This window comes from Peromyscus leucopus, chromosome 12 (genome assembly GCF_004664715.2).
Source record: "Peromyscus leucopus breed LL Stock chromosome 12, UCI_PerLeu_2.1, whole genome shotgun sequence".
Taxonomy (NCBI): Eukaryota; Metazoa; Chordata; class Mammalia; order Rodentia; family Cricetidae; genus Peromyscus; species Peromyscus leucopus.
The window spans coordinates 57247458-57270595 of NC_051073.1; the positions used below are offsets into that span (position 1 = coordinate 57247458).

The window sequence follows — 23138 nt, forward strand, 5'->3', positions numbered from 1 at the left end:
CCATACCCTTCTTTTCTGTTACCCTCCGCAATCACGTTCAGAGAGCCTCTCCTCTGGCTCCAACCTTCAGCCCTTCATCATCAAAGGAAATAGGACCAATACAAAGTAAAGAAGGGAAGTTGGAGGGACTTTCTCACTAGCCTATGTCGCTACCCAATCTCCCAAGAATCTCCCTTTATAAGGTTTGGCACAAAAAAAAAAAAAAAAAAAAAAAAAAAAAAAAAAAAAAAACCAGGAAAACCATGAGTACAATTTTGTTAAACAGAGGGAAAAAAATACAACTTCTACTTCCTATGTGGAGTTATTGATAAACCAGACTAGCCCTAAGCAAACCTGCCAAGCCTATTAAAAAATAACAACCTTTCAAATCCTTCTTCCTCATTTGGCAGAAATAGATATTTACACTTACTAACCAGGTTTAGTGGAGACGGAATCACGTAATGAAGATGGATTGAGAGGCCCTGGGATGCAGCCACACAATACTTAAGAACATCTGTGTTACTTGTGATTTCATCCACCTAAGCAACTGAAATATTCTTACTATCTTCTGACTCAGAAACAGGATGGCTTCCACAACCTTTCTTCCACTTCACCTTTGCCCTGCTCCTCAGGCAGCTCATCGGTGCTGGGGCCTTCTCTCTCACACCTCTCTAATTCTCTGTCAGTACCGCAACCCCAAGGGTATTCCAGATGACAGGCCCTATCCCCTCAAGGGCCTCCTGCACCCTGCCTGAGCACTAACCAGACAGGTACGCTCCCAAAGCTCTGCCATTCCCACTTCAGACTATGGAAAGGACACACAGAGGAATAAAAACAGTAAGAATTCAGAGAGGCCAGGGAAGAAGACTGAGACGTGACATGAGGCAGTTGGCTGTGGGGGCCGGAGGCATAGGATCCCCTGAAGCTGGCAGCTATAAGCTACCCCCCTCAAGGGAGTTCTGGGAACTAAATCCAAGTCCTCTGCAGGAGCATCACATACTCCTGAATGCTGAGACATCTCTCCAGTCCACTGTTGGATTTTTAAGACATTTACAATGAGAAGGGCTGAAATGAATAAACCTCTGGCCTAAATGAACAGTAAAAAACAAGACCAAGAGCCAGAAGCTTTTTCATATTTTACTACAGAGGTACTCTATAGATGTATTATTGATCATTATGTAGCTTATAATCTGCTCATTCATATCCTACACGTACAAAATCATTTTATAAAAATGCTTTAAAAACTAGGAGAGAGTGTGTTCTCTGATAGGCTATTACTAGTGAGTGCCTCTGAAGAGACTGGGTACATTCAAGGTCGGGTGGCCGCAGACTGGAAGGTGTGTCTGGTGAGGAAGCATCCACCATGGAGGATTGGGGGCAGCAGCCAGCACAGCCACTGCTGCCAGTTCACTCCACCCTCTGCCTGCCGCCGCCGCCGCCACCTCTTCATGGTCAAGTTTGCGACATCTGATTCTTGACTTTGCTCCTGTCTTCTGTGACTTTCTTCTCATTCAGATTCCATCACCTCACAGGGGACCATGCAGGAGAGATGAGTCACAGAGACACATCTTAGTACCTTCCTATCTTAGACCTGTCGATGCTGGTTCTCTAAGACATGTGGGAATTTGATTCCCCCACTCCTTAATCTCATAATGCATTGCTGAAGTCAATCTTTTGAAGACACAGTTCTCAAGTTCCCTTCACTGCAACCTTTTATCTTTAGTCCTTCAAGTATGTTCGTTACGACATTTCACTCCCATGATCAAAACAGCTAAGAAAGCCGTCCTGTTATGATGGTTCTACATTCCACATAACCAAGAGCTCCTGCTGAAAAAAAACATGAAACAGAAAAATTTGGCCCAGTAATCAGCTGGAACAAGTTCTTAACGTGTACCACTGTGGAAGTCTCTAGGCCAAAATGATTACAATCAAATCATCAGTTCTCCTGAACACCATCCAAAGATCCAGGTCATGCCCCAGTCCAGAAATCCACTGTGATGTTGATATATAAAGGATTGTGCTCCAGAGAGAGTAATCTGTAAGAACAACTCGATAAACCATCTGTTTTCCAGACTCGTGACATCTGGTGTAACAGCTTCATCCTAAGATAAAAAAAAAAAAAAAGCAAACGAGAATGATGAAAATGAGAACATGGCACGCAGTTCCACTGCATTTTGTCCTTCTCCAGAGTGTAGCACAAGCAATTTTACAATTCACTATACTTGCTGAGTTTCCCATTACAAAAACAAAAAACAAAAAACAAAAACAAAAACAAAACAAAACAAAACAAAAAACCTGTTTTCCTCACTGACTAGGCATTAATGACAGCTGTGTATCTGTGGATCAAACCCTACATCAGGCCCTGGACCAAGAGTGGACATTGCCTCCAATGGGCTCCCATCCATAGGGCAGAGGGGTTACAAGAACCACTGACAGAAAGGGGGTCTGCTGCCCACTCGGAATACATCCTTGGCTGAGCATCACGGATCTCTGATCATTCCACTATTGCGAGAAGAAAGTTGTCTATAGACAAGAGGGTACACAGCTCTCATAAGAGTCTCAAAAACAGCACACACACACACACACACACACACACACACACACACACACACACGAGGATGAACTAAGGGGCACCCTATTTCCTGAAAGACTCTAGGGAGGGACACATCGAGGTGATCGTTTCACAGAAGGTTAAAGATATGAAATTCAGGAAGTGAAAAAGGAAAGAAAGCAAACACTATTGGGCAAGAGGCACAGGCAGACAAAAGAACAGGATGCGTTTGAGGAAGGACAGTCCGCCCCTGTAGGTGAGGAGCTGAGCAACAGGGGTAGGGAAGTGGGCACTGATTGAGGAGTTCTCTAGGAGCTCAGCCATGACAGTGACAACATGGGTGGAGACCAGAAGCACAATGTTGAGCTACATAACATCAAAGGAGAAGAAATGCAGCATAACTTCACTTACACACAGTTGAAGATGTGCAAAACTGATTTCTGTTTGATTTAGGAATAAAAGTATGGAAAAGAATAAATGAAGAAACAGCCGGCGGTGGTGGTGGTGGTGGTGGTGGTGGTGGTGGTGGTGGTGGTGGTGGTGGCGCACGCCTTTAATCCCAGCACTCGGGAGGCAGAGGCAGGTGGATCTCTGTGAGTTCGAGGCCAGCCTGGTCTACAGAGTGAGTTCCAGGAAAGGCGCAAAGCTACACAGAGAAACCCTGTCTCAATTTAAAAAAAAAAAAAAAAAAAAAAAAAAAAAAAAAAAAAAAAAAAAAAAAAAAACTTTAAAACAAATAATAAATGAAGAAACAGCCTAAAGGATTATCATTATGACAAATAAGTATCACAAAGTTCAGCAAAGTGTCACCTAGGGCAGAGGTGGGTGTTGAAAGGAAGGTGTGGGTTTAGGGAGGCCATACAGACATACCTAAGGGGTCGGTGTGGGTATCAAGACACTTCATACTTGTCATACAATTTATAAGTATTCTCTTGTAAGTATTAAATAACAAACAGAAAAGTGCACAACTATTGATAACGACTGGAAAGGCATAGAAAAGTCTATTCCTTTGAAATTGTCGCCTCTAACAAAAGAGCTAAAAAGATTTTTAACACCATCTTAACATGTAGAGATTAATAAATGGGCAAGAAAATTCTTGAATACAGCTTTTCAAAGGGAACAAACTCAGAACAAAAAAACCATAAATTTTTCCATCAGAGCCACAATGTGTTTATCTGCCAGAGTTCCTCGATGAAAGGGCCAAAGCTGGGCAGGAAGAAACAGGACAGGGCTAGGACATCACCTCTCCCTAGAGCACAGAGCTCCCAAAGACAGCCGCAGTTACATCCTTGGGACTGGGGCCAGCTTGAAGCGCTCCAGCTGATCAGAATCGAGACCACTTTTTTTTTTTTTTTTTTTTTTGGTTTTTCGAGACAGGGTTTCTCTGTGTAGCTTTGCGCTTTTCTGGATCTCACTCTGTAGACCAGGCTGGCCTCGAACTCACAGAGATCCGCTTGCCTCTGCCTCCCAAGTGCTGGGATTAAAGGCATGCGCCACCACCGCCCGGTGAGACCACTTTCTTATCAAGAAGAACATGAACCACAAACTGAAGGATGCTCAGAGATACCCGGTGATTACTCTGGAAAACGACCCATCAGTGCTGGGCTCTCACCCTTCGGTCTGCCTTTCCTAAAGGAACTACAGCCCACGGTACTCAAACAGATAAAGAGAGTATGTCCTTCTTTGTAAGAAGATTTAATAAAGGAAGAAAGAATGGTAGAATCAGGATATCACAGCTTTGAAACCCTTGATTGAAGGGATGGGCAACAGGTACTAAAAATCACTAGGTAAAGATCTGATGAGAAATCTCAAAATGAGCAGATCCGGCCAATACCCAAGCCCCAGAACAATCCTGACACCAAACCTGTTCTCCTAGTTTGGAAGTAAAGAAGTAAATAAATAAAAAGAAATACAGAGGTCACAGGAACACATCAAATCTCTAGGTGGCAATTAGCAAAAATTCCTAAAGGGGGTTACTGTTGCTGAATCTACTGGATACATGGCCTGATGCGTTCAACAATGCATTGCAAGGAATAAACAAAAAGAAAGGGTAGGGAATGGTGGTACACATCTACACTCCCAGCACTCGGAAGGTGAGACAGTGGAGTCACTTGAGGCTAAAGGGGACTACGTAGACAATGAAACTCTGTCTCAAAAAAGAATCAAAAGAGAACCTTCAGGCCAAAGGTTATCCTGATAATAATGCGGACTTTGTTTATTTATCACACTGAACAAACCCATGCTTTTTTTAAAGGTCCTTATTAGACAATCAGGAAATCTAAAAACGGATTTTGGACATGCGGTGACATTGTTAATATTCTGATCCGCCCCTTGGAATCCTGCCCCTTGGTGCCACCTTGCGTCCTGACCTAAAATCCTCTTTTTAAGGAAAAACTCCGCCCTTTCTTCTCTTCTGCTTTCCTCTCAAGAGGTGTGCACCTCTCTTCCTCCCTCTCCTTTCTGTCTTTTCCTATCTTTCTCTTTACCCCTCGTTATAATAAACCACTTCCAAGCAGATGCAGCCTCGGGGTTGTGAATGTCCACCCTCCACTGCCCACGCCATGCCTGCATGGCATGCCGTCACCTGCCGCCACTTCCACTGCAGCATGTCAGCTCGGTCCCCTGCATCATGGGATACCCTGGCCAGGCCAGCTGGGGGCTTCCCATGCGTGCATAATTCATAACAGACATAATGAATTATTTTGTTAATGTTATTTTAGGCATAACAACGGTACTATGGTTCTCATTATAGGACTCTTTATATTTTAAGGATGCATGTGAAAATACATACACAGACGCTATGATAAAGAATCCAATGGACAGAAGAAAAAAGTGGGACAAGGCAGAGAAGCCAGGAGTTCACCCTTGCAGAAACAAGGGGTCTGTGCACTATTCCCCCTTACTTGGGTTCTGCTTTAAAAGTTCCTTCCTAAAAAGCTTTTAACAAGGTCAACCGGCTTAGGCGATCAATCTCAGCATGGTGTGTTGGCTACACAGGAGACTCACGAGATGGACGCCAGGTGGGGGAATCCAGATCTTACCGGTCCACGTTCACCTCGTTCCCTTTGTCTCTGGTGTGGAAGATCATAGTGTATTTACCCACTTCAGGGCTGGGCCGGGAGATTTTCATTTTATGGAGCTCAACCCTAGAAAGACAACGAGGTTGATTTTGAAATCTAGCCCAGCTATTTATCGTTAAGTCCTTAAAAGAATCACCTGCGATTCAAGAAAAACAATCACACACGAAGGAACACACAAAAGTGGCTGGCACAGTGTGAGGCTACTAACGTGTGCAAATATTATCTTTGAGACACAGTCACTGTCCTCTGTAACCAAAGTGCCACCAGATAATTCACAGTCCTATCTTGTAAGGAAGGAATTAACAAACAATGCATCCTGCAACCCTATGTGATTTCTTTAAAAAAAAAAAAAAAAAAAAAAAAAAAACTGTTGCAAAAATTTCAGCGTCCTATTTTAGAAAAAGATCATTCAAGCACTAAAAGGAGCTTCGAGTGGTAACATACACCTGTGATTCCAGCAGGTTGAGTGGAGCTGCTGATCAGAGGCAGGAGGGGCAGTGAGAAATTGAGACTAGCCTAAGCTACATATCGAGTTCCAAGCTGACCTGAGGTGCAGATGGGACCCTGTCTCATAAACAAAGAAGTAATATTTAACACTTACTAATAGAGAAACACCAATTTGCAGTTGATTATTTTTAAAAAGAGAGAGAAGACCTGATAAAAATACTAATCTTAATACATTCCAAAAAGCAAGACAATCAAGTCTGTTGGGCTCTCTAATTAATAACATTGCCCATCACAAGAAAAGGAAGGGCTGTGCAAAGTTATAATCTTTAAAGCCACAAACCAAGGTTCAGCCTAAGCTCTGTATCTGACAACTTCTGTCAGTCAGCTCATTCTCCCAGATCTCAGCCTCCTCTAGAAGTGAGGCTGGGGACAAAGAATGCATTTCAAAGGCCCAGATAACAGGATTCAGTGGAATGTGCTTTGCAGCTGGTAATACAGTCTGTAGGCGCACAGACATGGTGCTCAACATTAGCACATTTCAGCCCATGTTATGTTCTGTCCTTCCCGGCTTATCCAGTGCATTAATGGAGGGCTGTTCTGAAGACCATTGATGTTCTCATAGAGGCAGAAGAGAAAGACAGAAAAGCAGAGCGACATGAGAAAAAGAAGAGCCCCTCACCCTGGGATCTAGTTGCCTTTCCTGCAGACAGCAAGGAAACTTCAGCACTGCTGATAAAGCCAAAAATGCCTGCAGAGATAATGCAGGGTTTTCCTACAGACACCTCACACTAGGATGCTAAACACAACAAGTGTGTCTGCCTAGAGACAGAATGTTTATACCCTTGAGTTTTTCCATGCTAGCACTCCTCTCTCATCCCTAAATCTAGATCACCCACCTCCTAAAACCACATTCTAATTTCATTTGCAAAAGGGAATTTTTGGAGAGAAATAAGTAAGCCAGCTCATAGATTTTAAATTCTACTTAGACATTAAGTGCTAGTTAATCTTTAAACCTTGTTGTGGGGCGGAAAGATGGCTCAATGGTTAAGAGCACTTACTGCCCTTCCAGAGAACCTGTGTTTAATCCTCAACACCCACGTGATAGCTCACAACCATCTCCAGTCCCAGGTGGATTCCGAAACCCTCTGTGGGCCTCCACAGGCAATGCATGTACATGGTGCACACAAAACACTCATACATATAAAATAAAAAATAAAGATTAAACAGTTTCTTAAGACGTTGTTGTAATTTATACCCTTAAAGCAATCTAACTTAGAAACCCACAGGATTAAGGGTGTGAACATTTGTGTGCACGTGTGTGCGCACATGAAACATGCATAATTTCCCTGAAAGAAGTCTACACCTACATATGGGTATTTCTTATTCTTTCCCCACCCCATCCCCCAAAAAAACTCTATTTATATGAACACTTGCACCTAATCTATATTAAGAATGCCCTTAAGTAAATTCCAGTTCTGCTTTCTACTGGCTTGTCCTTCAGCAGCTTTAAAAGAGAGAGGGAAAACTCTGTTATTGGAGTTTCATTTCTTAAGCTGGTCAGCAGTGGTGGCATTGGCACCTTCCGCAACCTCAAGGATGCTTTTTAGAGATCTCAGCTGGCTGCAGAAAAAAACTCCAACCCTCTCTATCCTACCCTGAGCTGAGCAGGTCTGTGTGACCACGGATTGTGACTGCTGAGGGGCTTGGAGACATGGAGCCCTTAGGCAGGAAAATCTCCCTCTTCAGAAAACTGCAAAGGCTCTCTGCCCAAAGGGAACAAGACTGAGCAGCACCAGGCCTTCGGCTCCTTCACGCCAGTTTATAGTCTCTATTTAGAGCTGCAGCTTAGAACATGCTTTCCAAGCGGCAGTGGGAAGAGGAAAAGGTCCCCTGACTGCCAGGAGGCCCTTGTGATTACAGCTCTGACAAACGGGCCATGAGCTTTTGAGTAGCTAGGAATTTCTGGGCTTTTGAAAAGGGTAGAATTGTCCGGGCAATGGGAACATCTTTAACCATCAAAACACACACACACACACACACACACACACACACACACACACACACACAAGAAGGAAGGAAGAAAAGAAAGAAAGAGAGAAGGAAGGAAAGAAAGAGAAGAAGGAAGGAGAGGAAGGAGAGGAGAGAGAAGAGAAGAGAGAGAGAGAGGAAGAGAAGAGAAGAAAGAGAAGAGAAGAGAAGAGAAGAGAAGAGAAGAGAAGAGAAGAGAAGAGAAGAGAAGAAGAGAAGAGAAAGGAAGGAAGGGAAGAAGAAGGGAAGGAAGAAGAAAAAAAAAAAAAAAAAAAAAAAAAAAAAAAGAAAAAAAAGAAAGAAAGAAAGAAAGGAAAGAGAAGAGAAGAGATACTTTTCGGGAGGGAAATAAAAGAGGAGGCCAGGCATCCTGGGGAGTTTCTCTTGGTCCTCCAGAGCAGAAAGTTGTCTAAAGGGATCCAGGAGTTACACCAGCAGCCCAGAGTGAGTCTTCTAAGTCAGGGAGCTCCCACAGCATGTAGCTAAAGGACACCCTTGCCTTCTCTGGGGCAAGTATCTCTCTCTGATAGAGGAGACAGCACTCTGCTCCACATGCTGGGAACAGCGTCAGGGCCCGGGGGGAGGGGGCCTGAAGAAAAGCACAAGACTTAGCATAGGCCATTCTCAGAGTGTCAGTCTCATAGACAACCTTAAGTTTGGGCCTTCCCATTCACTAGTGTGCCCAAGGCCCCCACCAACACTTCTGCACCTCAAACCCAGCAACAGATGACCCTCCTTGGTGTCTAGACTTGACAAAGAACAACTTAGGTCACTCTGCCCTCCCTTCATACCCTGCCACCCTTTGCTGGCCTGTCATTTACAGGAGCAGCACACAAGCATGGGTTTCCAGAGTCACCACTGATTAGAAGAGCCCCATGAAGGCCCCCTTCTCTGTTGTTCACCTGAGTCTGAGGTCATCGTCTTCGCCTCCCCATCCCCAGTAGTTGTTAGAGAATCCATTCACCTTGAAAAACTGTTCTCTGCTGAGGGCAGTAACACCCCCAAAATATTTACTGTAGCGTAACCTGCAGCAAAAGAGAAGAGAGAAAAGTGGTGACATTTAGCACAAGAACCCTTTGGTCCCACGGACACACTGGCTATCTCTGGTTCTGGGGATGGCATTCCAGGACCGCCTGAGGAGGATACACTTCTGCCCATTTTATCCATTTAGTCTTTTCTCGTGTCCACCTCCCTGTCCTCCTGGCACGCAATCTGCTGTTGACGTCACTAAGCAAGGTGACCCCCACATACCTGTTATTGATAACACTGGTATTCGGAGATCCGTAAAGATACCTAAGAGTGCACTATTGCTCAAACGTCAATGAAAGACCTCATCCCACATACCAGTCCAATGAGTGTGAAGGGCAGCAGGTGAGAAGGATTCTGGGTTGGATCCGTGTTCAGCACGGATTTTTTTTTTTACCTCTTTCTTTTTTTGGGAGTGAAGAAGTGTGGATCGGGAGACACTTCCAGCCCATGCTATGAGTGTGCTCACTCTGCCAATCTCCATCTTAGAGTTAGTTTCCTACAGAATTCAACACACCACCCCACTGCCCTGAACTGTTGGCTTGGGCTACTGGGTGGAATACAGTGCTTTTCATGAAAATTGGGTATGGTTTTGAGGGCAAGACAATAAATTATTCTTTGGCTAAATTTGATATGTTCCTGGGCCTTTTGACAACAGGCAAGGGACGCAGGGCCCAAGCTCACAAGACACCTGTGGCTATGGATAACTCGGCAGTTGTGAGCGCCTGCAGATCCTGGAGTAGCAGGAACCCACTGGACAACAACAGAGTGAGCAGGAAGAGCTGAGCATCTGTGGAACTGCTGTGAAGACTGACATGGAAGAGTGGGAGCTAAGAACCCAGGAAAAGGACCGGGAGACACATCACCAATCCTCCAGATTCCAGTGGCACGTCAGCAAGCTGAGAGGAGGCTAGCCCTCAATGCAACTCTGACAGCCTTTGGAATTGCAGGTGGAGATGAGGCTAGCCCTCAATGCAACTCTGACAGCCTTTGGAATTGCAGGTGGAGGGACCGCACGGAGGATTTCTAACTTCAATCAACTTCAGTTCTAAATGTCTGGAGCCAACTGAATCCTGATGTTTCCCAGACAAGAAGAAAAACCAAAAAGGAAGACACAATGCACTGTAGACATTTCCCACCTACCGAGTGACATCCCAAGGCTTCTCTGAGCTTGAGGAGTTTCTACACCCCTAGTTACAATCTAATAACCCTAGGTACACCATCATAGAAACAGAGTTACCCATGCTAACCAGATTGTAATCCCGACAAATATCTGAGGGAAACAATTTTAAAGGAGGAAATTTTTATTCTGGCTCGTAGTTCCAATCCATGGCCAGCTAGCTCCATTGCTTTCAGGCCTGTGGCAATTGACAGTGTCATGATGGAAAGGTATGACCAGCGGAGAAGGCTACTCTAAGACAGTCAAGAAAGATGAGGAAGGGGAGCAGGACAAGATATACCCCTAAGAACACACTTCTGAAAATATCCACCTCTGAAAATATCCATTACTTCCCATTAATGCCATTAGATTACAAACCTATCACTGAAACCACTGATTAGGTCAGAGCCCTCAGGATCTAATTGTCTCTAGAGATGCCTTCATATGTATCTCGGAGGTATACCCAAATAACTCATTGGCACTTCTCAGTCTGTTCAGGTTGACAACCAAGACTGACTGTCACAGTTACATGCATGCATCTAAAATTCTGGCAAATGACATTTTTCAACCTAAAACCAATAAAAAAAAAAAAGAAGTAAAATATGTAGAACATGGCTATTACTATCATTTAAGATTACCAGGGTCTAGTTAATAGGGGAGGGACTCTTAACTACCAAAGCAGCAGCTACATCTGGACCCTGTGGAGAGAAATATCAGCCTACACAACCTTCCAAAGAGCAGTCTCCATGAGAGACCCAGCATGCACGTGCTGGAGGGGACTGCCAATACCACCACGCCTGACGCCTCAGCAGCTGGCGGAGAGCACAGTGCCATCATGGCTCTTCCTGCCTAGAGCTCAGAACTGAACACCACCAGGGTTCTTAGAAAGGACTCGTTGCCACAGCAAGAGGAGTAGAGCCTGGAAGGACCCAGATCTGCAGAAAAGGGGAGGAGCCGGTGGTGAGAAGCTGGTGAGGACAAGCATAGGCTAAGGAGCACTAAGACCATGGCACCTGAGACCAGCTCTGCTGCAGGGAGGAGGAGCAGGCGCCCCCATGGAAAACTACAAAACTGTTCTCACTACTGCTATCCAGCAAACGCCTGTGTTGACTGCCTTCTGCTTTTGGTCCCTTTTCTGTTTTAACTGGCCCTCGGGTGAGTTTACACATATATTTTAAAGGCTGTAAGGTCCCCAGAATGAGGAAAATGTAGTCACACAATAACAATGGAGTCCTTGGAGAACATGTAGGGGGAGAGGGGGGGAGGTTCAGAGGAATCCTTGGCAGTAAAAGTCACCATGCGGCTCAACTACTTGGGCAAGTCACTTTAACTTCCTCTGCACTGAGCGTGTGGCAAGTGAAAATATTTCTTGTTGTCTGGTTTGTTTTCACAGACGGGGCTATTTATTCCCTCTTGTACATTAAACCATGAATTCACACGGAACGGGCTCCAGCAGCTCAGGCTCCTTCCCGTCAGTCCTCACAAAGTGTGCTTCTCTGAGTGGAGCGGCTGGCTGGTGCTCCAGCTGCACCCAGGAGCCCTTTTCTTTGGCTTCGTTTTTCTTCTGGTAGTTTTCCTTCACCTGCTTCAGGAAGCCATCTTGGCTCTGGGAGAGCCTGGTGTGCCCAATCCGCACATTGATTCTCTGGGCAGGAATCTTGCCCTTAACTTGCTTGTTTACAATGATACCCACAGCATGCTGGGTAATGCGGTGGACTCTTCCCGGTTTGCCATGTTAACACTAATGGGGCAATCCTTTTTGAACAGTGCCCATTCCCTTGATGTCTACAACAGTACCCTTCTTGTAGACTCACTTGCATGTGGCCAAAGGAACGAGTCTAAGCTTCCTAAAAGGCCTAGAGTACATACAGCTGGTGTCCTTCCTCTTTCCCTTTGTGTTTGTCATTTGGGGGACTTACTGGAAGATGGCTCCCATGGCCGAAAGGGGACAGTGAACCCCACTGAGCTGATTGATGCTCCATGACACAAGAATACAGAGCTGCCAGCAGGAGACACTGAGTGCTTACAATTGGACTTGCCAGGCACCAGCAGAATTTTGCCCATGATAGCAAAGTTAAGGAGAAAGAAGGCCTACCTCTCCCCAGCCACGAAAACTGAGGCGTCTGCATGATGCATACAATAAGACAGGGAAAATGAAAGTAATACAATATGAAATCTAAGTCTGAACAGATGAAAATGGGGAGTACAGGCAAGCATAACTCGGCGATGGAGAACCTGCATATTGCAAGGGCCTTATGTTTAACTCCCATCAATCAGCATGTGTGCACACACACACGCATGCATGCATACACACACACACACACACACACACACACACACACACACGTCATCAAGCAAGATTATTTTTGGTTTCTAAAAGAGGGTCACCATTTTCCTCAGAGCTTGCATTTAAATCGAAAAGGTAAGCATATTCAGTTATGCAAGGGAGACAAAGGCTTGTTTGTGGGTGGTGTCTGGGAATAGCAGCAATGGAAGGACAAATTAAACTGCAAGATTCAGGCATGGGCTGTCTCTCAGCGTGCACAGCATCTGATGGAATCCATGAGGGGGACACCAAAGTATAAGTCAACAGCAGTTCCCAGCAGGAATGAGCAATTATCTCCGCCCACTGATGGCCGGTTAACACACTGATGCCCTCTAGACTCGCAGTCCAAGATCTGTCCTTAGCAATCCCGTGTAACTGCTCAGACAGAATGAGAGGCTTAAGGTTCAAAGTTAAAGAGTCAATCCCAATCGGGCATGTGGACTGTTGACATTTCTGTATAGAAGGAGGGAGCAGAGAGGATCACTGGACCCTCACCTCTGTTCCCAGTTACCCCTCCCAGCCATATGTATGAAATGCCCTAACTACACATGGCCTTGAGGTCTCATGGCCTTGAGCTACATGACCTGGGCTAGGGAAGGTTAGCCCAATGGACCACCATCTATGTGGGCACGGGGAAACTGAGCCCCATGCTTAGTGCAGACCATCCAGAAAGGCTGCTTTAGGGTCACACATCCTTCTACACTGCAGCGGCCTCTCACCCATGATCTATATAAATAAGCCTAATAAACACATTGCTCCTCAGGGTGAACTTTGGTGGAATCAAACTTTGGTTCGTTCCAGGGACCTCATAAGCAGGGTGCAGATGTGGGTTATACTCCTGCCAGAATCCCCCACCATATTTCACCATTTAGTTTTAGCTGTGTCCCGACTTCCTCTCCCACCCTCCTAACTTAAGTGCTCACAGCTGCGTTTGCAGATTAACGCATGTCCATAGGCGCTTCCTGTCCCAGTCTACCAGGACTTACTCTGCCTCTTCAACCTGGCCTCTTGACCCCTAGCCTAATGTCTACATAAATGGCAGGGCTTGGAGGAAGGTGACAGGGACGTGTGTGCTGCACGCACTCAGTTTAATTTCCCTAGACCCTATCTCAGTCCATATTTCCCTTCAGTTGTCTTTGACTAGGAGCTGGAATAAAATACAATTAAAAACCTGGGGACCGAAATGGAGAGGAATGAAGGGATGGTGGCATTTCCCATGGTGGCTCTGAAAGACAGGAATTTGTCCTGGATATCCTGGTTCCCAAACAGACTCTTTTTTTTTTTTTTTTTTTTTTTTTTTTTTTTTGGTTTTTCGAGACAGGGTTTCTCTGTGTAGCTTTGCGCCTTTCCTGGGACTCACTTGGTAGCCCAGGCTGGCCTCGAACTCACAGAGATCTGCCTGCCTCTGCCTCCCGAGTGCTGGGATTAAAGGCATGCGCCACCACCGCCCGGCCCCCAAACAGACTCTTAAGGTGGACACATGCACCCTCACCTTTCCCTAGAACTCTGGCAAGCTATCTTCAAAAGAGACAGCATGTCCAAACACTGGCCAAGGGGGCACCATCATGTCCAATGGAGGAAATCAGGACGGATGGGCAGTTACTAGAATCCCACTGTGTGTGAAAGCCTGTCATGTCCTGCCACAGGTGCTGCAGGGTGAGGCCACCAGGATTTGCTATGCTTAAACTACATTCCTCTCCTTTCCCTTTGTCTTTGTGCTTCTTGCCAAGGCCGTGGAGGTCTTTTTACCCCCTCATTTCATCCTTTAATTGCTGTTCTGCACATTAAGGGAAAATGGGTCGGTCCCCCCCCCATCTCTTGCTTCCCTAACTCATTCCGGATACATTACAGCCTGGATCAGTCTTATCCGCTCCACAGCCAGAGCGGCCTTACCTGTAGCCAGTGCTGTTCCTGCCGACCACCAGGTGCTTGGGCTGATCACCGCAGGTGTAAAGGTTGAAGTCGTTCTCGGGCACCAGGTCCACATCGTGGAATACGAAGCAGTCCCATTTTTCCTCTTTGAGAGCTTCCAGATAGCCCACGTTCAGGAGCTTGGCTCGATTAAACTTTTTACTTCCAGTCTGTGGAGGAGGGAAATCAAAAATGAAAAGAGCTCTGGAGATGAGGCTCCCCAGTGTTCTCCCCTCCACACCCATTCCGGGGTGCCACATTACCCTTGTGAATTCACAAGACAACACACACCAGGATCCAGAGAGGAAATGCAATGATCACAAAAGACCGGTTTGGGCTTCGTGTTGCACACATATTTATATTCTGCAATTTAAAAGCATCCCCTTGAGTCTGGCAAGGTGTCTGATGGTGGATAATATGCTTAGAAAGACTAAAAAGTTTAATGACAGTACATTTTCTTTTTGTCTTTGAGACATTCCTCCGTTTGTAGACCAAGCTGGCCCAGAACTCGCAGCAATCCTCCTGCCTCAGACTCCCAAATGCTGAGATAATAGAATGACCCACCATACCAGATCAGAAAACATCCTCACTGTTTTAAAAATACTTCTCTCTCTCTCTCTCTCTCTCTCTCTCTCTCTCTCTCTCTCTCTCTCTCTCTCTCTCTCTCTGTGTGTGTGTGTGTGTGTGTGTGTGTGTGTGTGTGCTCATGTGAGCATATGCCACAAGAGAGTAAGTGCCCTCAAAGACATCAGATCCCCTAGAGCTAGAGTTACAAGCAGATGTGAGCTGCTGGAATTGAGTGCAAGGAACCAAACTGGTCCCCTGCCAGAGCACAATGTGCTCTTAACTGCTGAATCATCTTCCCACACCCCACCGCACCCCACATACTTAATACTAAGTATGCTTAAAAGTTAATGAGATAGTTCTTAAAAAATGAAAAACAAAACAGCTGGGATGATAAATTTTATGTGGTATTTTAGCACACAAAAAAAATTTAATGTAGCTTAAAAATACAAATAAAAATGAAGCAACATTAATAGGGCACTTAGATTTCCGAGGCTAGAGCTCATGTTAAGTGTTCCAAGCTCGATTTCTAGAGTATCTTTATTACTCCATATAAAACTGCAAAGCCTCTTGAATGGACTTGTCACATCCACGTCACTACTGTCCTGTCAGCCCTCCGCTGATCTCCGGCTAACCTTACACACTGGCACTGAACTTCCGAGAGATTAAGTTAAGAGCTTGCCAGCAAAGATCAAGAAATTGTGACCCATCAACAGAGAAGGTTGTTGCTAATACGTCTAAGCTACTTAAAACTTTCTTGGAAACGGCTTCAGAAAAAAAAAAAAAAAAAAAAAAAAAAAAAAAAAAACTTGTTACATCACTCACGGCAGAGGCTATTCCTCAGTGGCCTTACAGAGGGATCTAATGAAACTCGACCTGCAATACCATCAACACTCCATATGGACTATGACCCAAGGACTTTTCAGTATTGCTTTGTTTGAGGCAAATCAAACTCTGTGAGAATAAAGTCTGATTTGACAGTTTATCATAACAAGAGTACATGCAATTTAGACATTACCACAGCACTTTCCTGGGAGAGTAACAAAGTAGATATGTTTCTGTTTATACAAATGACAGAAGAACTAGCCAGGCAGGGGTGATGGCACATGCTTCTTATGATCTCAGTACTCAGGGGCAGAGGCAGGAGGATTGAGGCTTTCATCAGGCTAACTTGGCCAATCTGTGTGGGGGAGGGGTAGGAGAAGGAGCAGGAAGAGGAGCAGGAGACAAAAGGGGGTTTGGGAGACTGCCACACACGCCTAACAACCTGGGTTCGATCCCCAGAACTCACAGGAAAAAGCCAGATGACTCTGTAGCCAGGCAAGGCTTCCAGTAGAAGGATTGGGACACCAACCCAGCCTCAAAACCTTCAACCTACAAGCTGTCCTGCCTGCAAGACATGCTGGGAGAAAGGTGGCACAGAACTTATGAGAGTGGCCAACCAATGACCGGTCCAACTGAAGAAAAAAAGAAGCCAGATGGGGTGCACCAGCTGCACCTCCAGCCTTCCTGTGTAGGATGGAAGGGAGAAACAGAATGGCCTGGAAAGCTCTCAGGTAAGCTAATGTGCCGTATCAAGAGCAGACACAGTAAGAGAGACCCTGACTCAACACGGTAGAAGGAGACAAACTACTCAAGCTGTCATGCCCCAGCAAGCACAAGCACCCCCACACAAATAATTTTTGAAAGCAAACTAAAAATAGTACCACACTTTGGTAGCTACCCATCCTGAGTAATAACTCAGACTCAACAAATCACCATTTTGGCCAATGACATTAAAAACAAAATTAATTCTAAAACCAAGTAAGTGGGCTGGAGATTTAGCTCGGTTGGTGGAATGCTTGCCAGCACCCAGAAGGCACTGAGTTCAACCTCTAGCACCAGCAGGAGTGGGTGTGGGGATGCCTGCCTACAATGCCAATATTTGGGAAGCAGAGGCAGGAAGATGAGGAGTTGGAGATCATCTCTGGCTGTGTTTCAGGCCAGCCTGGGTGACATAGGACCCCGTTCAAAGAAGAAACCACACACAAGAAGCTACAGGAGCTTCGGAGGTGGCTCAGTGGTTAAGAACATTTGCTGCTTTGCAGAGGATGTGGGTTTGGTCCCCGACACCCACATGTCGCCTCACAACCGTCTGTAAATCAAGTTCCAGAGAACCTAACACCCTCTTCTGACCTCGGTGGACACCAGTCATGAACACTAGTATGCACTTACATACATGTAGGCAAACACTCATCTACATAAAATAAAAATAAATCTTAAAAAAGAAAACTCTAAAGTTTTATTTCAAGGCCAAAAATCTGGACACAGATGGACCAGATAAGGCCCTGATTATCAAATCTTTCAAAGTATATACTATACAGGAGAACCCAAGAGCTGTCAATTCTACCCAAAATTGGTATTATCAGCTACATCCAATATTAAGTAAGCAGTAAATGACTTTTGCCCCCGCTCTTCTTAGTTTATAAGGATCTGAAGGGGTATTATTTAAATGGCCCAGGATGATAATAAAAAGATTAGACACAGATGTTTAAATTGATGCTCTATTTCTTTTTTAATAAATGTTAATACCAAATAGAGGCCTCTTCAGTCGCCCACCATTGACTGACTGACCTTAAAGCTGAGCTCTTCCAAGGCGGCCTACCCTTGGTTGCGTGCTGTTCCTCCTAACTGCTTCTGGAAGCCAAATGAGTGAGTCGGGAAAGTGAAAAATAAACCTCGCCTGTTTGGCATGATAAACAGTGGTGGAGTTAAAGGCCGGGGCGATTAGAAAGCCACAGAACTGGCTGGCTGTACCACTTGGCCCTCCACGAAATCCCTGAGATCTCTCCTGCACAGACACACTCAATAACAACAGGCAGAAGTCCAACCCAGAAGGAACAGGAGAGGCAGGAGAGCTCAGGGGTGTGCACCAGCTAGTGCTGGTTAACGTGGGAGGGCTTGCAAAAAAACAAAAAACAAAAACAAAAAACACAGGCTTCCTCCCAGGGTACATTTTAGGATAGTAACATTTCACACGGAGCTTGGTCCGTGACTCCACATTCAGGATCAGAATTTCCTCTGCTCTCTGAAGGAAGAAAACTTTCCTTTTGATGATAATCCTTTCACCCAAGACAGAAAGACAGACCTGACGCTGCCTCCGAGGGGTACGGGACCCGGGGAAAGCCCCACACTCACCTGGTGGATGATATAGATGCCGTAGTCCAGCTGCTGCCTCTGCAGGAAGGGGTGCAGGTGTTCCAGCAGGTATATCAGGTGCTTCTCTCTGTTCCGATGGGGGATGAGGATGGCAACCCGCTGCAGAGCCTTGCATTCCTCGGGCGATACCGGCCTCCGGACACTTTGGGGTTTTTTGCCTGGACTTCCTCCAAAGTGAGGTCTGGCTTAAAAATGAGCTTGCTCTGGCCTCCTGCAATCAACACATGTTGTAAGAGGGGCTGTGGCACAAAGCCCTGGGGTTTGCACAATTGACTCGGATGAAGGCTTGGCTGGCCCTCTGCCTGGTGCACCGTGGGCACCAGAGGAGTCTCATTTAGTCATGAACTGTACATAGAACGGTAAGACAATGCCAGCCTGGTGACAAAGCACATAACTGGTGTTTGAGAGCATGTCCTGTGCCTGGGCAATCAACTCTGGCTCTAGGATCCATTTCTGAATGAGGCGTGCCTGCCACCTCACTGCTCACTAGAGACCAGAAAAGACCGAGTCACTCCTCCACCGAAAGAAGAGTGAAATACAAAAGCCAAGAACATTCTGAAGACTCAATGCCTGCACAGGGCCCTTTTCCTACTTCTGCCCTCCACCCCTCATGCTTAGCTTCCTGCAGGCAAGGCGCTAGGAAGGAGCTGAAGCCCACCTCACTCCCTAGCCAGGGTGACAACCACCTACACTCTGCAACTCCTCTCCCATAATGCCACTAGGGTAGACATTTCCAGCTAACACAGCATCTGCCAGTGAAACTCAAGACTGTCCATGGTAATCGATCCTGGGCAAGGCTTCAAATATCAGATGGCAGTAACGAATCCCCATTTTCTGACCTGAATTCAAAGGCTGTCCTGACTAGTAAGGGAGGAGGCAGAATTCTGCTTAGGGACTAAGATAACCTTCCCTATACCTTACACTCGCTTTGAGACCCCCACATACATGGAACGGGCTTTAAATTCTCAAGCTGTTTACACGCTGTACCTGTGGCCTCTCTCAATAGCCTGAGGCATACTAAGATAGAGAGACTGCAGTTTCCACATCAGGTTAGGAAGAGATCTGCAAAGAGCCCCAGGCCACCCAACAGACCATTCCCTTAGTGTACACCGGGAGCCAAAGATGCCTGTCTGGGAGAGCAGCTGGACTATGCAGTCAGAACAGGGCACCCAGTCCACATACTGCTGTTTATTGTCTCTCCAGAGAAAGAAACACAAACAGATGAGCCCCACACTGTGACCAGAACAGCAGGTGTAGCACACAAGGAGCTGAGATTTCCTGGGGCTCCGGCTGGGGCTGGTGCCGAGGCAATCCCTGAGTCCTTCCTAGAAGAGGAAAGCGATCTAAGCCGAGTTTCGGGTGATTACATAGGAACCCACTAGACAGGCATGGATTGAGGAAAGACATTCCGGGAAAGGGGACCTGCTGTAGAATGTTACTTCAAGGTGTGTTATTTTCGCTTATGCTCTGGAACGTTTGTTTAATGATGCAAAGATGTGTTTGATGAAATAAAATTCATTTGCATTCAGGAGGCTGAGTCAGCAACTAGCTGACAGGAAGTGGTAGGGAGGAGCCAGGTGAAAAGCAGTTTATAAGGAGGGACGAGAAGTATGGGGCTTTTTGGAGCAAGGAGAGGTGGTGAGCTACTTCCTATTCAGCCTCTCTGAAGAGCAGAATTCCTCCTCAACCTTTGAATCTTGAGTTCTTTAGGGGGACAGAGGTTTAGTTAAGTTCCCTTCGTAGCTTTGCGAGAGTTGGAGCCTGAGGAAACAGATTTCCCTCCAGGCTATGGCCCTTGTGGCCTAATCACTGCTGTTAGTGGTGGAGTTGCAGCTGCTGATTCAGACAGCTGTGGCTTAAAAGGCAGCAGCCATTAAAAAAAAAAAAAAAAAGACAGCAGGGACCAATACATGACAGGACTTAAAGAGCTTTCGGGGAAAGTATGAGCCCTCTGATGCTCTGAAGAATCAATATATGTGAAAATTTTTCTCTTTCCAATATACCATGTCCACTAAAACCAATGTATTGTTCATTGATGCTGAAAGGCAAGAAATCAAAACATACAAGATCCTGAAGAAATAAGCCTAAAACAACGCTGAGAAACTTAGTCTTATCTCTTGACTCCTCTGGCCAAAGGAGCACTAACAGATAAGACGTCAATGAAAAACTGCCCATGCTTTCATCTTCCACCATTAATTCAGGAGAGCATGCCCAGGCAGTCCGCTGTCTTAGAAAGAAAGTGAGAAACACGTGGAACAGAACCACAAGTCCAGATCAGCTGACCTAACGCAGTATGGATGATAAAATGATGTTCACTCAAATGATAGGCTTGAACTGTATATGGACGAGAATAAACAAAGTAGCAGCTGAGCATAATTTTGAGTCACAACAGATGCTGCCCGTGTCAGGTTCAAAGACCAGAGAATCCTAAAGTCAGGATATGGAAGGAAAAAAGTATGGGTCCTACAAAATTCTTAAGAGACATCATTTCTTAACTGGCATGCTGACTCCAAGGTATATTCATTTTGTGAAACTTCATTAGGCTGTATTCTCCTGATTTTTATACTTCTCTGCACATCTGTTAAATCATTTTTTTGTAGTACAAAACAAAAACAGCAAATACTTACTGAGGTTTGGAGACACAAAAGGGCAGTCATCAAGTTCTGCTTTTTTCATGGTTACATCATGGGCCAGAGTTTCTTCCTTCCCCAGAGGTAGCATCTTGTGGAAATTAGCCATGAAGATCTTTGCCTTGGGGATCACTTGAATAGGACCCACAAAGTAGTTGCTGGTGGCCCATCCAACCACAGTCAGGCACAGGGTAAAGAGCAACAATAATCGTAATCTATAGGAAAGGTGGTACGGTGGCTTACAGCCCATGTCTCTTATTTTGTGAGCAGCTCGTATCTCCGCTTCAGCTGGAGTGGAGAAGTTTCCAATCAGACTTTTCCAATCTAAGAAGGTAACTTAGGAGTGATGATTGCCATTGCCCAGCAATTCTGGTCCAGAAACCACTGAAAGGCAATCACAAAGGATGTGTTGTTTTAAATAGAAATCCTGTCCTAAAATGACAGGCCTCAGCACATATTAGAAACCCGATCCCAGCCAAGTCACAGTCTCAGGGAGATGCTAGCCCAGGGCAGAGTCCAACAGAGGCAGGGTGGGACAAGAAACACCAGAGGACCCAAAGAGAGGAGGTCAACAATCTACGAGAAAAACAAGTAAAGATCTGTGACTTGGGTTCAGACAGAAACCACAATTCTACCACATATTAGCCATGAGATCTATTCCCAGTCACTTTACTGAGCCTCACTTTGCTTATCTGGAAAGTGGGGGTAAAAAAAAACACCTACCTAGATAACATCTACCTTCCTACAGGGCTGGATGAGCAAATAAAGTACTGACCAGCCTCCTGGCACCCACTAAAACAGCCACCAAATAGTCACAATCACTCTGGCTGCTGCATTAAAGATACTAGTCCAGGGATGGCCAGTGGGCAGATGTACTGGCAGCCACCTGGACCACCACTTTATCAATGGTGTTCCTCACAGGTGATAAAGTATCCTGATTTCATACTTCAATATCATGAGGTGGGATAATATAAATTCGCCTCTAAGAGGAGCCATGCTTCATTATTAACAAAAAATGCAGCTTTTCAGGGTACTTAAGGTCTACCACCGAGACCGGTAAATTCACTAGATAGTAAGGATACTTGCTGAGGCCCTTTGGGGCACAGCTTGCAACACCCCCCACATCCTCTCTGCACCAGCAAAGTCCCATTACACCTCAGATTCTAAACATCTTAGCAAGGGAAATGCAGCTAGTGCTAAAGCCAGACTCGGGATAATTTCCATAACCAAACCAACGGGGTAGGAGAGTTTGAGCACAAGATGTTAAATCACCAGTGACAAGAAAGGAAAAGGAAATGCATGCATACATACATAAAGTACGTACACCACCACCACCACCACCCCCCTTGAGGTCCTCATCAGAGCAGGCTGGACCTCTCCCTAATGGGAACTACAGCTCCCTGTGTACACTAAGCAGACCTGTCTGCCAGGTGACCTGGGGTTCTCTGTGGGCCTGTTCTTCTTAGGCAGCCTCACAGACAGCAGTCCCTCGGCCTCACCCCTGCTCGACTATTATAAGAAAACACCATGACTTCAGTTCTCCCGCTTCTGGAGGCTTTCTGGCAATCTCAGATTGGGGTCCAGTAGGGTCAGCCTCTAGTTAGGGGCCCTGGTACTATTAAATCCCCAATGGCCTTTCCTTGGTATTTATGTATACAGAGAGAGAGAGAGAATTAAAATCTAGATTGCATATCTCTTGTTCTTTTTATATGACTATTAATCCCAACATGAAGGCTGTATCTTCATGGCCTCACCTTAACCTAAATGTCCCAAAGGAGTGGGGCACTTGTGCCCCACCACTAAGTACCATCACATTGGGAACTAAGACTTCAATACATATGGAAAATTGGGAACAACAGGCAAACAATTCTCTGTAAGAATTTTAGTTTTTAAAATGGCATTTATCTATGGGGCTGGGGCACAGAGGTTAGAGGACAGCTTGTGGAAACTGTCATTCTTGCATTTCATCATGTGGACCCCATGGGTGAAACTGGGGTGTCAGACTCATCAGCAAGCACCCTGGCCCACTAAACCGGCTCACAAAGGCCAGTTAACCTGCCCAGGACCACACACCTGGTTAAAGAGGGGAACGAGGTGTAAGCCCCTGTGTTCATCAGCCACACCCCTCATGTGGACAGTTCATGTCTTTCCTTCATGCCTGGATAGGCTCAATGCACACAATTGAAACATCCAGGTGCCTCTCGTGGCCCTCTCACTCTCCCACATCTTCCTGTCCCTC

General features: G+C 45.7%; 1 protein-coding gene and 1 pseudogene across 1 annotated transcript in view; both read right to left on the reverse strand.

Annotated features, from left to right (window-relative positions):
- Window positions 1–235: 235 nt before the first annotated feature.
- Window positions 236–23138, reverse strand: part of B4galt4 (beta-1,4-galactosyltransferase 4) — a 30102-nt gene continuing 7199 nt past the window's right edge. Inside the window, 7 exon segments of the mRNA XM_037209757.1 lie at window positions 236–2081; window positions 5572–5676; window positions 8988–9110; window positions 14490–14677; window positions 18249–18394; window positions 18397–18480; window positions 20897–21283. Of these exon segments, the coding sequence (XP_037065652.1) occupies window positions 1949–2081; window positions 5572–5676; window positions 8988–9110; window positions 14490–14677; window positions 18249–18394; window positions 18397–18480; window positions 20897–21149 (1032 nt within the window). The 5' untranslated portion in view covers window positions 21150–21283 and the 3' untranslated portion in view covers window positions 236–1948.
- Window positions 10909–13866, reverse strand: LOC114701495 (annotated as a pseudogene).